Consider the following 17,187-nt stretch of genomic DNA (forward strand, 5'->3'; position numbering starts at 1 on the left):
TATGGAGCCTGCTCAGCTTTCCTAATTCCTCAGCTGGCATCACTTCCAGTGGCAGAGCACACCCAGCCCTCTTTCAGGCACCCTGCCTGCCTCCCCTCGCCACCCTGGGCAGCAGGGGCTTGACTCCCGCACGTTCCATGGACAAAGAGGGGCAATGGTGCATGGTGCAAACCAGATGGAAACTACCACAAACCTTGCCACAGCTCTCCAATTCCAGTGCTGGCTGCTGGTCATCCCTGCGTGGGATGCTCTGCTCTGTGGGCAGCTGAGCCCACGTGCTCCCACGAGGGTAGAGTTAGAGTGGAGAGATAAGAACCATCAGCAGGTTCCCCAGACCTGTGGGAGGGAAGTGACACCTTCCATCTTCCAGGCTGGATTCTCCCAATGAACCTTATCTGTCAGGTGGAGCTGGTTGCTCCCAGGAACTGTGCCAGGGTAGCCCTGGATGCTGTCCCTGCACTGGGGCTCAGTGCCTTGTGCTCAGGCCAAGTGAAACACAGCAGAGGATGAGCTGCCTCAAGGTCAGGGGTCATAAGTAATGGTCAACACTGAGGGGAGCTGGAAATGGCAGCTTTTGGTGAAATACCAGAATTCCTCCTGATTTGCATTCAGGACATCATCCCCAAGCCTTTCTTGTTGTAGTCATATCCCTGTCCCTCCTCAATTCCCAGCTCGGCTCTGTGATCATTTTAACTAAAGTGTTGGTCGGTGCTGCCCATAATTTAATATATGGGAAGTTTTGGTCATGCTGGGGGTCTGGCCTCCACCCCAGCAGGTCAGGAGCTGCAGGGAGGGTGTATGCCAGGAGCAATGCCATGGCATGGTCATCACAGCTGTGAGGCACTGTCATCTACCCACGAGCAGCTGTTGGAGTGGTGACGGGAAACTCTGGCAGCTGTGCAGGATGGTGGGGGACTTGTCACCAAGGTTGCATTGGCATACCTGGAAAAATCATAAAGGGGGTAGGGCACTGACTGGGAGGAGCTCTGGGATCTGGAGAATTACAGGAGGAAAACAGTGAGGTTTATTCATTACCCCCTCTCTCCCCCGAACCCAGCACAATCCTGCCTTCACGGGCCAGCCTGCCATGTCAGCACTGCACACAAAGGGCTCTCAGTCCTCCAGAGCCTGAGCCAGGGCAGAAGGATTTTTAACGCTTTAAATGATGGCTGAGGACTGGGAGGGATATTGAGGTTGAATCCAGCTGCTGTCCTCCTGAGACCTCTTCCGTGGGAACCCAGGTCTCCTCCCGGGCTTCTGCAGCAGGAGCAGCTGTGGGGGTGAGCCCTGGGGGGGTGAGCTTGTCCACCTGCTCCAGAGGGTCCCCTGCCCACTTGGGGTGAGCTTGGAGGCTGAGGTTGCTTTTGGGTTTCCCATCCCAATGGGATGGGAGCACCCCACCAGTCCTGCCTGGCAGCTGCCTGCACCCCACATCTGAGAGAAGGGCAGGGCAGCATGTTCAGTGGAGAACTCTGCTGTCCTCCTCTGTGGGCACCTGCCACCACTGCCACCACCCTGCAAGGGCATGACAACATGTCCTGTTGCCCTGGCCCTCCATCCCCCCATCCTTTGCTGCCAATCACCCCCATTCCCACTGCCCCCATCATCCCCCATTCCTACTGCTCCCTATCATCCCACATACCCATGGTCTATCCCCACTGCCCCCATCATCCCCTGTCTCCACTCCCCCACATCATCCTCTGTGGCAATGGATTTGCCATATGCAGGATGGAAAAAGTCCTGTCAGAGATGGACTGGTGAGGAAAACAGCTCTAATGTTATAGAAACAGAAGTTTTTACTGTGGTTTAAACATGTTTCAAAATGGCCTTTTTGTATTTTCTGCAGTTCACTGTCTCCCTCTCCCAGACACCCCCTGTGAAGCTATTGTCTCACACAAGGTGTCCTGGGAAGGTGTCCTGAGGTGTTTCTCACTGGTCCTTTGTTAACCCCTTCCTATCGGCTGTTGACCCCTTACCTGATGTTTTTTTCTGTGTGACCCTGAACTTGTGATTGGTCCCCTTTGACCCTCCTAAAAGCCTTATAAACCCCAACCCCACAATAAACTTTCTCTTTTGTCTGTCCCTCTCTGGTGGTCTGTGTGTGCTGGGTCACCGGACCACGTGCAGGGGTGGGGGGAAGAGCATTCACCTCTCAGGTAGTGGGGCTAGCAGCCTAAGGCCTGGAGGTCTCCCCCATTCTCCCTAATCCGCCGTAATCCTCCATCCCCAGGGTCCATCCTCACACTCCGCCATCCCCTCTCCCCCATCATCCCCTATCCCCACGGTCCATTCCCCCACCATTCCCCATCCCCATCACTCCCTATCCCCACTCCCCCCATCATTCCCATCCCCATGGTCCGTCCCCAGTCCCCACATAATCTCCCATCCCCACGGTCCAGCCCCACATCATTCGCCATCCCCACTCCCCCCATTATCCCTCTCCTCAGGGTCCATCCCCATGCTCCAGCAGGACCATCCATCCATCATTCCCCATCCCCACAGCGCAGTCCCCCATCACTCCCCATCCCCACTCCCCCCATTATCCCCCTCCCTACGGACCATCCCCACTTCCCCATCATCTCTATCCCCACGATCCGGCCCCCATCACCCCCATCCCCGCTGCCCCGTTATCTCCATCTGCATCTCCATCCCCATCCCCTCCCGTTCCCTCCCGGCCCCGCCCCTTTCCCGGCCCCGCCCCTTTCCCGCCCCTCCTCTCGCGGTGTTGGCGCCCCCTGGCGGCGGTCCGGTCCGGTCCGGGCGGGGCGTGTCCCGGCGCGGCGGAGGAAGCGGGGGCGTTGCGGCGCGGCCGTGTCCCTCCGCGCGGGCGGGCGCCCAGATCCCTCCGCCGAGCCCGTGGCGGCGGGAGCGGCCGTGGCCATGGCCCGCGGAGCGGGGCCCGCGCTCGCCGCGCTGCTCGCCCTGGTGCTGGCCGTGCTCCACCGCGCCGAGCCCGCCGCCGGTGAGTGCCGGGGGGCGCGGGGCGGGCGGTGTGTGTGTGTACGCGGAGCGAAGGGCTGCGCGGGGGCGGGGGGGACCGACCCCACGCGCCCGGGTGTCGCCGCGCGGGGGTTCGGTGCCGCCGGGGGTCGGTGTGCGCGGCCCCCGGTGCGGGCGGGGGCGGCGGGCTGAGCGCCCGCGGGAGCCGCGCTCCCGTGGGAACGGCGCTCCCGGGGGAGCCGCTCCCCCGCGGCACCCACGCGCGGCGGGAAAGCCGCCCCTGTCTGGCGGAGCGTGGCGGGGATGGATGTGCCGCCGCCGCTCCCGGAGAGAGCTGCAGGGCTGGGCTTTAAAAACGCGGGGAGAAAATGGTTTGCGGCGCCCGGCGCTCCGCATACCTGAGCACTGAGCCTTTGTTGGGGGCATTCCTGCATACACGGAGGGAATCTCTGCGTGTCCTCCTCCTCCTCCTCTTTTTAGTCGGTCCAGGCGTGATGAAGCCATGTGTGCACATCTGGGGAAAGCGCCGCTTTTTGTCACTGTTCCCCCTTTCGCGCTGGCGTTTTCAGTATGTTTTACAGCTGGGCTGGATCACCGGTCCATAGACATAACTGGTGGGTTCTGGTGGATCTCCTGCTCCTGGAGTAAAGCTTGTGCAGCCGTGCAGCACGTTAAAGCTATCGAGGACCAGCAGTGACTTCTCATTCCTTCTTTTTACTCCTGAGAGGCTGGATTGCTCTTCAGATGACTTGTGAACAGTGCAGTGATGGAAGAAGGTGTTAGTGGGAGTTGTTTAGGGCATGAGCGCGACCAAGACAGTGATAATTAGTTTTGTTGTTCGGTATGGTTAGGAGTGGAAATTGTTGTCTGCAGAGCTTTAACCACTTCTGCCGGTTTGGACACAGAGTAGTTGGTCAGTCAATCTGTTTTGACTTTGAAATGGTCATTATTTGTCTCCTGGGAGAAATGTTATTGGTTTTTTTTTTCCAGTAAGCCCCTTTGAAATCTGACTTACTTAGTTCTACTAATATGTTGCAAGAAGATGGTTGGAGTTAAAAAAAGCTGTTTTCCTGAACGTGTTTTGGCCAGGTTTGCTCAAAAGGGGCTGGAAAATTAAAGGGTCTTCCAAGCGTAGGTGTCTTATAAATTCAGAAATATTTTTTCTTGCTAGGGTGGAGGTATGGTGCATAGTAGAACTGTTATTTCTGGAAATGGCTTACATGGTAAGATGTAAGATGGCAAAATACTATTTTTGTGAAGACCAAATGTCACGTACACTTATTAAAACTGTACTTTATATACCAGCAATTTACCAGCTTATTGCTGGCCCTACTGGTTCCTTCTCTGATGGGCTGAGAGGAGAAATAGCTGTGGCATCACTTGTTGTCACTTGCCTGAGTATGGACACCTGTAAGGCTGGTTGAGGTCTTCCCATTCTGCCAAAGTTTTTGGCTTTGTGGGTGAAATCTCTTTCCAGGCTGAAAGTGACTCCTGTTTTTCATGAGATACTGACCTGCATCTTGTTCTTGGGAGTGGGAGCTGTGGCTTGAATTAATGGGAAAGGGAAAGATGAAATCACCGAAAGGGTATTTTCAGGTGCGTATTCAACTGGCTTGATGCTCTTGTGCAAGAAAGGGCAGGTACCTGATGTCAGCCCTCTTGGTCAATAAATAGGAGGCTCCTGGATGCACTAAACGCTATGGTTTGGACTACTCAGCCCTGCCTCATCATGCAAGCCCCATGGTGCAGTAACTTGCTTTTCCAGTTTAGTTTTGCAAAGGGCTGCAGTTGAAGGTGCAGTAAGTTGGGGTGGGGCAGCAACACCTGCGCTTTTGGTGAGGATACTCACCTGATAATTGGCTGTGAGAGATTCCCTTCGCTTCTGATCAGGCAGGAATCCTGGCTCTGGCTGTTAAGCCCACCCTAATTACCCACTGTCGTTAGGTCTTGAGTTCTGCCTCACCGGGCTGCTGTTGCCTGCCAGCCCATGTTTCTAACAGGTTACAATGGATTTTTAATCAGCGCTGCGCTGGCATGGACTGCAGTTTGAGGTCTTTAGTATTCAAACAGTGAAACTTTGGAGGACTTCAGATAATGCTGACAGCACCGGTCTGCTTGTTATGGATTTGTTTATGGGAGAGCAAGTTGGACTTGATTTTCTGAAGGTGTTACTGTCTATCAAATTTGTTCTTATCAAAGATGCTGATTTAGACTTTCAAAAGGGAACACGATGAGAATCTGGTTAACTCCCATCACCTCCTGCAGGGCATCACTTAGTCAGATTAGAAATACGTGAAGATCCTCCTGCTGGTGTTCTCAGGACTTGAATCCTTGGGAAAGGAGGACTCACGCCCCTGGTGGCATTTGGCATTCGAATATCTTATAGTGGATGGGTTGGGTTTTTGTCAGCCTTCACAGCTACTTCCCTTTTTTTTTTTTTTTTTATTTGTTGCTGTTGCAATAGGTGGGTGATTCCCTTCAGTAGGCTTTGGTCCTGTCCAGCTTCTCCTGTTTTCGAAAGTGGTGTCTGTGCCATGAGAGGGTATGGGTGGCTGGACTTCGAACCCAGGACAAGGAATAGGTGGAAAAGCAGCAGCAGGACTCTGGCAGTGTGTTTCTTCTGGACTTAATATCAAAACCAAGCAGTCATGATTTGTCACTCCAGATGTAACATCGTTTCCTTTAAGTTTGTACTCTTGGCTAATGACTGTTAAGTGGAGAATGGATACAGTGATTATTAATTCTCACCCATCCTTTGGGATGTGTTCGAGAAATGTTGGAGGAAAAAAGAAGCTTTCCTAAGCATCTGTGTTAAAAGGTCCTTTTGTGGATATATTATTAGTCTTTATGAATTCACTTTGAAATCATCTTGACAACAGAAGTCAAGGACTGTCAGTGCCCCCCTAGAAGAAACAGTGCTTACATCGTTCTAAACAGGGTCATCTGAGATCCGCAGAAATAATTGTCCGTTCTGTTTAGAAAATAATCTGTTCCTAGGGCACATGTCCTTTTTTTAGACTGCTGTGGGTATGAAAAAAGAGCTTTGTATCTCAAAATGGCACGGGCGTCTGCTGTTTGTTCCGTGCAGCAAGTCTTCATCTTGCTTCTCTGACAACACCCTGGATGGCTGCGGAAGCGCTGCTCAGCACAAGCAGTGGGATAACATTTCTGCACAGGCAAACATGCTTAATGTTCAAATTAATAAAGATTTAGTGCTGGAGAATGACGGAAGACTTTGGAGAAGAGGCGAGCATGGCTCCCGCCTGCCAGATTGCCATGGAAACACCAATACCTCTTCAGCTCTTTAATTGCCTTCCCTACATTTTTTTGTTGAAAACTTTTTTTTTTTTTTTTCCAACTAAGCGCTTTATGTTGCAGTTCTGGATTTTAGGCCTTTTGGCTTTGTTTGGAAAACTGAAAATAGAGGAAGGCATGGAACAGCAGCTGTGTAAGGAGATGGAGAATATGGCGACTGACAGTCTTCGAACTGTGTTATGAGTTCATCCCGAATTCAGTAGTATTATAATGTGAGCTTTTATCAGTAGTTTTTCAACAACAACAGTATCACATGAACTGTAGCTGCATCTAACATAAATAAGTCATCCTGTAGCTTCCTGGGCCCAAGACCCTGATGAGGAAAGACTTTAACTCTACTTGTGAATTTGCATGATGGTCCTTAGCTCTGTTCACAGGAGGGCCAATTAGTAGTTTTTATGGTTCCTAGATGCTTGGAGGAGAGATCTGGAACAGATAATGTCAGGGCATGTAGTCAGATTTGCTGTTGGCATTCTTGAATTCAAAAAAATCTGATGAACTTCTGCAGCAGAATTTCTTCTTCTTTACTGGCTGGTTCTTCTGAAAGCCACTTTAATATTCTCTTCTCAAATTTTTTTACGCTTGTCTAGACACATTAGTGAAGGAAACCAGTTTAGATATTGGGATTTTCTCTCCCAAAAAGTATGGGGTGTTGGTTGACTGCCTTCACACTCCTCTGAGCTCTGCTTAGCTTGTTAGCTGATGAGTCTTGTGTTATCCAATCGATTTCAGGCTTTTGTGTGTAAAAACATTGGGGATGTCTTAATCTGATTAAAGCATTTTACTTTACAGACTATTTCCATGCCCTGTAGACAAGCTTTGTCCTTAACTACTGCCCTCTCTCTGTGAAGTGCAAACCGGTCAACTTGTTTAAATTCCCCAAATGTTAACAGTTTCTAAGTCTGAGCTGAGTATCAGGCTTCACCCCTTTTTCACAGTAAGGATTTTTACCAGTTTGCTTCCTTCCCCCTCTGTGTGGCTGCCATGGGATGATCTGTTCTTCAGAAAAAAAGAAAAAGCTCTTTCCCTATTTTCAGCTAGCTGCTATTTACTATGGGTTCTTCCCTGGTATTATTTACTATGGGTTCTTCCCTGGTACGTAATCTCACTGGAACTGTAATCTCTTGAGGTTAGTGAATAGTGTAATTAGTCCTTTGTGGTTTTCCTCCAAAATTTTGTTATCTTTTGTGTGTTTTCTCCATATGTGGAGTGCTGCTTACTCCTTACCAGCTTTCTCAGCAGTTGTTTGTGTGGTGCGTGGTGCTGCTGTGGAAGGATTTTGTCCCTTTCTGCACATCGAGGACCTTCCTCCAGAATGTACCTCATGTTTCAGCATTTTCCTTTAACTGCTTTTTTCACGCTCTGTTTTTCCTGAAGGGAATCAGCAGCTGTTTTTTGCTTCCTTGGAATTTGAGACCCCCTCGATTTGTTGTGTAGCTGGCATTTCTGGCCATGCTGATGGTCGTCCTCTTCAGAGCTGATCCACCTCTGACAAACAACCTTGAGCATGAGATTTTCCATGCGTCTTGTCTTGCTGTTGTTTGAGGGCTTCAAATCCTTTTCTCTCCTTTCTCTTAATACATAATGGGTAGCACAGTTGAAATGTCAGGCTGTTTCTCATGAGTCTCAGTAAAGACAGAAAATACACTGACTACTTAAAAGTTACTGAAACCTATTTTGCCCTTCGGTTTTCTTTCTGGTCTTAAATGTGTTTTTAGCCTGACTTTTTTTTTTGTATGTTCAAGTAGATTGTTTTCCCCCCTCTCCCATGAGAAGTTTTGAACCTATGGACAAGTTTCAACCACAAATGACAAAGGTCTCAGTTCTGATACTTAATGAAAAATTTATGGACAGAAAGAGGATATAGTGTCCTTCCAAGGAGAAAGCTGAGCTGCTGGTACAGCTATGTTCTCTACCAGAATATCACTCTCCCTTTATTTACAGTAAAACCTTTGGTCAGAGCCTGCACCTTCTTAGATGCAGGATAATCAACCACAAAGCTACAGGAAACCAGCTTTATAACATCTCTTTTTCGCAGCATTGATTGTTTTGGTATTTTTCATTTTTATTTCTGCTTGACTTTTTCTGAATTTGTGGGCAAGGAGTTTACTGGCATTACTTTCCTTTTAGTAGTTGTAACAAAGCCCTTTCAGACTTGTTCTGATTATGGATCTGTTTCCCTATATCAAAGCTCTTTTAAAAGCTGAACTCTGACACAGCTTCTGATCTTAATCCTTCACCATTTCTTTTAATTTTCTAGCCTAGAAAGTATCTGAATTTATAGTGGGCAGATAAAGTGTGGAAACCACATCACAACTTCCAGATCATCTTGGCATTGTAAAGAACAATGAGGCAGAAACAAAACTTTTCTTTTCCTCCTCGATTTGCTGTAACTCTTTAAAAAAATTAAACCTAGATGACATCGTGTTCCAGTTAAGTGTGAGCTTTGAATTTGGGTGTTGAGAATCTCAACATTCTCTGTATGTATCTGCGAGTAACGCTTTCTGCTTGTGCTTATTTTACAGCAGTGGCTATCTGGTTTTCCCTCTGGCCTTGGAAAATAGCTCTAGTAGGATGTTAAATGTCAGTTTAGAGTTTGCATCTCAGTGCAGGAACGTGCAGCATTTGTATGGACTCCAGGCTGGGTTGTATTGCTAATAGTGTCCATCTCGCCTGCACTTAGAGCCCTCATCTGAGAAATCCTTCAAACTCAGCTACAATGACTGCCAGAAATCGGGTACTCCTTTCACAAATGTTGGCCTGCCCAGTTCATGAGAAGCCAGTCTTTCAAAAATCATGGGGTGTCTTCCCAATAGTCCCTAAAGGGACTGATAAAAATTATGAAGCAATTGAGTACCTGAGGAAACCACGGGATTTCCCCTTGACAACCTGCTGGCGTGTGGGAGCAAGCCTTCCACCACACCAGGGTGTGAGGACTGGAAACGTCACTGCTTGGTCTGGGCTAACTCAGCTTCTGGTGGTCTTGGTGGTTTTGTCAAGCTGTGGCAAGTCCAGAAAACCACCTAACAATTCACCGTTTCTGTTTTTGTTAAACGCAGAAGAAAACTGTCAAAATCAACGTGTTGGACTCAAAAGCCTTGACAGGGTGCTGATGCTCTCTGTATGTGGCTTTATCTTTTCAAGACAAGGCTGTCTTCTCTCGTGCTGTACACACCAGAGTATTCCCAGTAACATAATGGGTGTAGTGAAACAAACTTTTTATGCTGCTGAGGTTGAAGGTAAAGTTCCTGATACTGTTAACTCTTGAGCACGACATGGTAGAGTAGCAGAGAAGTAGCTTTTGAAGTAAGTAGTGTTGAAATGACATGTTTTGCATGCATTGTGAAATTGTGGAAGATATCATGAAATACAGGAAGACAGTGCTTTGTGCAAAGAAATGCTAATTTTACTGTGAGAACTGTAGTCTTCGATTTCCCTTGTGATTTTTTTTTTTTAAAAAAATCACGTGGCTCTTTAGTACTCATTTTAATATAGAATATGGTTACATTTACATTCACTTCAGCTTTAGTTGCATTTCAAAATATTTATTTTCAGCCTATTTTAGTCCAAAGCCGAAAACAAACACAAAAATATTTTGTACTTTTTCTTAGTGTCTTTCACTTCTGAGTTACTATAGACAAAATATATATTTAAAAATTTATTGCCCTATTGTCTCTGTTAAAGAATTGTAAGGGCTGGTAGTAGTTTAATGACCTGCTAAACAGCAGTTCAAGGTGGGAATAATTTGTCAAAAACCTGGGCAAAAGTTAATGGTTGCTTTGCTAAATCCTCTCTACTGTGTCTGTATTTGGCCCAGCAAGCCAAACTGGAATCACTTATTTGGATCCTTACTGTGACCCCAAAAGCCATCAGCCTCTTGTTCCCCTCCGTGCAGTTGTGCTGCAGGGTGTTTTTGGCCAAGTGCTAGTTAAGCTTTTACTATGTGGGTTACAAAATCAACTGGCTGCTCAGTTCTCACTGGGGACGCGGGTACTCGACGAGGTTACAAAATTGTGTTTGAAAGATTGAGCACAAAAGAAATAATCCTCTGAGTATTTGCTTCACTGGCTTGATTGGTGTGAAAAGAATGAAAATTCAAGGTGGCGAGATGAGAATACCAAGCCTGCTTCCCCTCGTGGTTCTCTGAAATGTGGGAAGGCTTGCTTTAACCCTCCTCCATTTCCCTGGAGTAGCAGGGGTGGTGGGAGTTGTCGGAATCGTTACACTTTCTCTTGGACACAGTGCAGTTTCTCTTGGACACAGTGTAACCGAGCTCTGCTAACTGGAGCTAATCTTCGCTGTGAAAACAAGCTGCTGCAGTGTTAGACAGCAGCAGATGAAGTTGGGAGTCAAAGCCATGTGGATGTTGCCGTTAAATGGGATAAAAATTGTCAGACAGGTGCAAATCAGCGTAAGTGTTCTTGCCCTCTGTGGGAGGGAATGCCGTGCAAAATCCGTGTTAATATTTCGGTCGCTTGGTTACCCTGACCTCAGGGGTTATCTGAAAGGGGCTCAGAGTGGAATTTTGTTCATTTCCTGAGAGCTCTGCAGAAGCAGCGCCATCCAAGTGCCCCTTTTTCAGAAATCAAGTTAACAGCAATAAGCATACTTGTATTGTGGGAAACACTGATAATTTTCCTGGGGAACTGAGTTTAATTTAACTGTATTCTCTACAGGGGTTGCAAGCGTGAAACGTTCCTATAGTGCCTCGTAGTGTGTGTGACCTGTTTATGTGCTCCAGGGTTATTGAGAAATAACACTTAAAGCTCTGGACAGCAGAACTAAAGTCTGTTCCAAGTTGTCCAATTGCTGGACTGAATTTGGGCTGGTTTCAGGGAGAGCTTAGTGGGACTGATGTGTTAACTCTTCTGTTTCTGAATCCCATTCCTTAGGTCACCAGTGTATCAACTTCAGTGGTGGTTTGGACCAGTTTTCCCTGGGGCCCCTTACTGAATTTGTATTGGAAATTTAATACCTCTTGGGGAAAGGAAAACAATCCTTAAAAAAAAAATAAATGGAGGGGGAATCTGCCATACAGCAGCTGGCAGTTTAGGTGGTTGGGTATTATTGATGCCTGGAGGTGCCTTTAATTAAGATTGTTTAAATGCTTTCCCAAATACAAAAAGGTTGTGGAAATGAGGTCCATAAAGGCATGGAATTGTTTGAGTTTGGGAGCCAGGAAACAGCACTGGAGGCCGGGAAGAGCTTGTGACTTCTTAATATGTGGATCAGTTTGGGATAGAACCCAGATGATCTGGTTCCAGGAGCTTTTATCTGCTAGTTTGATGCTATTCAAATGGCAGGCTGTGGTCTAGGTGGACTGGCTAAATTTTTGTGGTTCCAGAGTGCACTCTGCTCCTGCAGGGTTTCATAATTCTCACCCTTCCGGTCACTTCAGAAATAGGCACCGAGTGCTGCTTCAGGTCCCTGTGATGGGACAAGCACTTGCCAGAGCTGGAGCTGATGTGTTGGTTCCATCACTAGAGCTTCCACTAGGTTTGGATAAAAATTGAGCAGCCCTGAATGGTATCATACTTAATGCCTTTTTAAAAACATAGCAGTGAAAATATTGAGTTTGAGTTAGAGCATCTCCTCTTTAGAAATACCAAATTCTTTGCTGAAAGTCGTTAACAGCTCTGATGTTTTCACTTGCTCTCAAACACAATTCTGTCTGAAATCAGAATGCCACAACAGTAGATGTTGCAGAAAATTCTGGATTGCGAGATGTTTGACAGGTGAGCTCATGAGGGACGGATGGCCCTGTTTCAGTGCCAAGTGTTCCTAGAGATAATAAAAAAGAAGGAAAGAGTTTGAGACAAAATATTCTGTAAGAAGGCTTAGGGGTACTTGCCTCTTATTTCAGAGACTTTCAGTCCACAATTTTGATCAGAAAGTAGTAACTGGGGACATTTAACCCAAAATATGCAGGTGCTGACATGAATGCCTTTGTAGCTTGCTGAAATTACTGAATGCTTTGCTTTGAAAATCTACCTAACAGATATTCTGGAAAGATTTGGTTGCCTGATGAACAAATCTGTATTTGATTCTTCTTTCAGTCTGGCTCTTTTGATGCTGCCAGAGATGAAATTAAACTATGTGATAGTGTCTTTGTTTTTGTTCCAGTCCTGTAAAATTTTCATTTGCCCAAATATGCTCATGAAGCTTTGACTTGACACGTATTGTGGCTACTGATTTGACTGTTTTCTTCTCTTTCAGCTTTGCAGTGTATGGATGATTCCAAGCCATGTGTTAATGAGGGAAAGTGCATTTCGTATCAAAATGGTACAGGATATTGCAAGTAAGTTGATTTCATTTCTTGTCCATTTAATTACCAATCTTTCATTCAGGGTCCTAGCCAGAAAGGAAATGTTAGGGGCGCTTTCAGCGTAAGTTTTAGGACTGCTGATGTTTCTTGATAATGTGTTACTTCTTGTGTTCTAGCTTTTTGTAATGTAAGAAATCTGGAATTCTTGGGTTTGGATCTTGTCAGTAGGATTTCTTTGCATTAAATGAGGAACTGAGGCCAAGTCAATCATAAAGGTAAAGTCTGTACCTTGTTTCCAGGCCCACAAATTAAGTTGAAACTTGCTCTTCATCTTATAGCTTGCCTTACTTTTTAGAGCTTCAGCCCCAGTTTGAATATTTTTGTGGTTTTTCAGAACTATTCTGCACTTTGAAGCATCTCAGTTCCCTTCTACATGCTTAAGTGCAGGTAAGATCTGGGAGTTGCCAAAACAAACCAACAAAACAATCCAAACAAACATCCTGGTTTGTTTTTATTATGTAATTGATTTTGGTAAATGTTGACACCCATCTTCAGTGGTGCCTTCACTTTGCTGCTGTGTGGAAAACTCATCAGCAGAAGCTCTGATAGGGTGTGTGGTGTCTGGACAATGATATCACATCTATTTAAATGTAGTTCACCTTTCAAACTGCAGTATTTGGATTTTGGTTTTTTTTAATGAAGGGATATTTTGTCAAAAGATGTATCCTCCTTGTTTGGCAGGTTTAATTTACTATGTCTGCAGTAAACAGATTATCTTCAAAACATTGTTTACTTCATCAGTGCAAGTTATGTAATTTTCTAGCATTCTAAATCACTATCTTAATGCTAGAATTCTTTAAATATTAGTGAGTTTTGTCTTATTGATTCAGCCTAGTTAACACACAGCTCTGCTCTTTACTGTTCTGTACACATCCATCTTTCCTAGCCACAACCTTTAGTTCTCTATTAACATGGTACATAAAACTCAATATACTTAAGTTGCACCTGTGACACACAAAGGGGAAATCATAATCTAATTTGAGGTTCTTCTCAGTTTCAAATCAATACCTGATGTGCTGGAAGGCCACAGAAAAGCAAATGTGTGACTTGTTATTCCGTGTAAGTTTCTTTTAAAGTTTCTAACTCCTGCTGCTTCCTAGTCTTTTCCTTTCCATGGCTTTGTATTGATGTCGGCTGAAACGAGCTGCCCTTCTGAAAAGAAAGCTGGAACTCTTCCTGCTTTACGCTTGTATTTTGAGACTGAGACAAGAAATAGTGTGACGTTAGTAGGTCTTTCTGATGTGTACTTAAGCATGGTAGTCTGGAGCCAAAGAATGTAGGTCACAAGGAAGGTAATAAGACTGGTGTTGATGTTGGTGCTGCTTGTACCTTCCTAAGGATGTTTTCTTCAACTTGCATGTTTCTCTTAACCATGTCCTAACAATTGTTTCATTTATAGTCTAAGTTTTTTCATCTGATTAACTTCTGTTCACTATTTGTAGTGCAGTCCAGATCTTGACACATTTCCCTCATTACAATGGCAGCTTTGACCACTCTTACATTTTTTTAGTGCACAGAGTTATTTATAATTCTAATGTTGCCTTCCTCCTTCTTGTGCAGAGTGTTCTTGCAGGTTTTAAGCCAACCCCTCCTTCAAGTAACAGCTCAGTTCCTTTGCAGGTGCCAGAGTAATTGGAAAGGACTGCATACAGAGATTAGTATGTGTCTGGTTTTTTTTTTAGTTGTGGCTCAAGAACTCTTTTTGCAGAAAGGAAGGAAAAAAGTAGCAAAACCCACCTCAGTTGTGGAGTCTCTACCTTTAGCAGCCTGATTCTTAGCATCCTGTTTTGGTTTTAACTTTTTTTTTTTTTTCTTTCCTGCACTATGAGGAACTCTGAATAGGGGAACTTTCAATCTGGTTTAGTAATGTAAACGACTTTCTGAATTTTTGATGGCTGTAAGAGTATAAATGTTTTTGCTCAGGAGACTGAATTTATTATTAAAACAAGCAGCTTGGCTTCTGGCTCTGCAGGATCACTGAATGATTAGCAACATCTCCACCCCTTCCACTTTTTTCAAGTTATCTGCAGTACTTCCTCTGCTGAGCAATAAGTTATTGTAACAGGCTCTCTTCCTCTTTCTGTATCTCCTCTCAGCCGAGCTGTTTGTTGTAGTGTGTGGTCAGGCCATCCAGTCAATCTTGCTGTCTGTAAGAATCAAGCGAATGGCTGAGGGAGAACCTGCATCAGCAGAAATCAAATGTCATAAGACATGAGTAAGCACTGATAACAAAGTACCTAGTCTAGATATTTGGCCCAGCAGCTAATGGCAGCTTAGTGCTTAAACAGCTTTCTTTGTCCAAAAATCCTGTAGCATCTACTCCATTAAAAAAAAAAAAAAAGCTGATTTTCTACTAAGAAACCTTTATTATGGTGTATCTGGCATCTGTTATGGGAACAGTGATTGTGACCCTTCTAAGGAAGCAGGGGTTGGATCTTTATCAGATTGCTCTTGTGAGCGCCCTTTAAGTATCTCCGTTCCCTTGGTGACGCTGCTGGCCTATGGCTGTCGTTCCGTGGCACTGTTTGATAGAGTTCCTGACCTCTCCTGACCTTGATTTTATATTTAGAAAATTACACATTCCTGCATTTGAATCTTCCAAGGCCAGATTTTTTTGTGTGAGAGCTCTTTCTATACTCATTCAGCGACCAGCATGGTGAAGGTGCGGGCCTTATTCCGAGGAATATGCCTGTATCTGCAGCAACATTGTTGAGGGCACCCATCCTTCCAAGCTTTTTAAGTCCTGCTTTGACAAAAAGCAGTTTCAGTTCGGTTTGGAGTTTGGCTTTGCATTGCACTGTGATGGGTTTTTTTGTTGTGATGGTGGCTTTTTTTTTCCCCTCAAAGCATCTCCAGGCAGCCTTTTGCACACTGAGGTGTCAAACACGAAGGAGTCTTCTGGCATCCTTTCATATCCAGCAGAGAAGCGGGATAACGGTTCCTTGTTGCTTAATGCTAATTGTGAACATCACAGGAAAACTGTCTCTCGTCTTCCTGCTGCTGGATGACTGGGAAAGCAGTAATAGGAAGAGTCTGTGGGATAGTACTGTGAACTTGCAGTGTTTCTGCAGTTGCAACAGACTGGGAAGGAAGGTGTGGGTACAAGGAGCTGTTTCAAGGACAAGCTAAGCAGAGATTTTGGCATTGCTGCCTGCTGTTTTCTGAGTGTAAGGATCTGCTCTGCAGGTGAATTTAGGACTGAGCAGTCCCTCTGTGCTTGGAGTGGGGCTGGACCCTAAAGGAGAGTCTCTTAAATGATTTCTCCATGTTTGACAGCTGTGGCCTCTCCCAACTTCCCACCTCAGTGACAGGGAGCAGAAGCAAGACTGTGCCAGGGAGAGAAGCAGAAGTGGGAAGGGAGTTGACCTAGGGGTGCTCCAAGGTTTAGGGAGGAAACTGGGCCTTGCTACTTCTCATGCTTGGCAGGCTTTGAAGATTGAATTTTTGACCTTAGGACTGTTGCAATTCATGTGTCCAGAAGGGATAGCCATAGCCCCGTATGAAACCAAGTACTGCTCTAACACTAAAGTCTTTTGTTAGTCCTGATGGTGTAGAAAAACCTCAGAGCTGTGGCTGTCAGGGTTTGTGCAGCTTTGTGTGCTCCTCTCTCTTCAGCAAGCAGCGTTTTTCTCACCAGATGCAGAAGTTTGTGTACCTTTTACATTGCATGATAGAATTTTTACCTCTTATCTGCAGACTGGCAACAGGAGGACCTCAAATAATGCTAAACTCAACTCAGCAATAGCATGGCAGTAAGGGGCTTCTATCCCAGTTCTAACCATCAGTAATTCCGACACCCTCGCCAGGTTTTTTCCTACCTTTCCTTCCAGCTAGATCTTCATAAATTAATTTTAGCTTGGATTTAAGAGGACTTCTGGGGCTGAAGGCAAGATCCTGGACTGCAGCGCTGCTTCTGAGACTGCAACTGATATCATCTTCTTAGGATCTGTCTCATGAGACTAATCCCTCCTAGACCAGTGAATGGGGAATACCCACAGGAGACCTTGTAGCAGGATGAGGTCTGAGAGTTTTCCAGAAGAGGCTAAATGCAGAAGTTGAAAAGTTGTCCCTTTCTGAGAATGGTCTGCCCTTTTCTGTTTCCTTCTGTCTCCTTTCAGAAGTTAAAGGAGACCCTTGAGACCAGGGCAGAGGAAAAAGGGGAGGGTACACACACTGTTAGCTTCAATTCTGGGAACAGAATTGTGACTTCAGTCACTCGGTCAAAATTTTCTGTTGTGCAGACCAAAAGCTGTTCAGTGCTCTGATGGGCAGAAAAAGCTGAACTAAACCTTGCCTGTTCAGACTGTGGCTGCTGTTGCTCCTCGGAGCACTGTGGAGTGGAACGCTGGAGAGGCGCTTTCCGTGCACGAGGAACAATAGCTGTGTGCTGCTACAAACGCAGAGCAGAGAGGCCGTCCCATCCCACAGTTTGCATTCAAAGTATGACGCATAAATGGGTGCCTTGAGACATGGGAAGGAGCCTTTGTAAAGCTAACCAGAGAATCCTGTTCTCCCTCCTGAGAGGAGGTGTAGGTGTGGGAGTCAGAACCTGGGAGCCAGAGGGAAGTCTGGTTAAAATCTGTAACAAAATAGCTGAGACCCTTCTC

General features: G+C 45.9%; 1 protein-coding gene across 1 annotated transcript in view; it reads left to right on the forward strand.

The window, feature by feature from the left end:
• The first annotated feature begins 2,880 nt into the window (after window positions 1-2,880).
• Window positions 2,881-17,187, forward strand: part of NOTCH2 (notch receptor 2) — an 85,125-nt gene continuing 70,818 nt past the window's right edge. Inside the window, exons 1-2 of the mRNA XM_027734865.2 lie at window positions 2,881-2,962; window positions 12,472-12,553. Coding sequence (XP_027590666.1) covers window positions 2,881-2,962; window positions 12,472-12,553 — 164 coding nt within the window. The remainder of the gene's footprint in view (window positions 2,963-12,471; window positions 12,554-17,187) is intronic.

Source organism: Pipra filicauda, unplaced genomic scaffold (assembly GCF_003945595.2).
Source record: "Pipra filicauda isolate LSUMZ 115617 unplaced genomic scaffold, ASM394559v2 scaffold396_size653610_pilon, whole genome shotgun sequence".
Lineage (NCBI taxonomy): Eukaryota > Metazoa > Chordata > Aves > Passeriformes > Pipridae > Pipra > Pipra filicauda.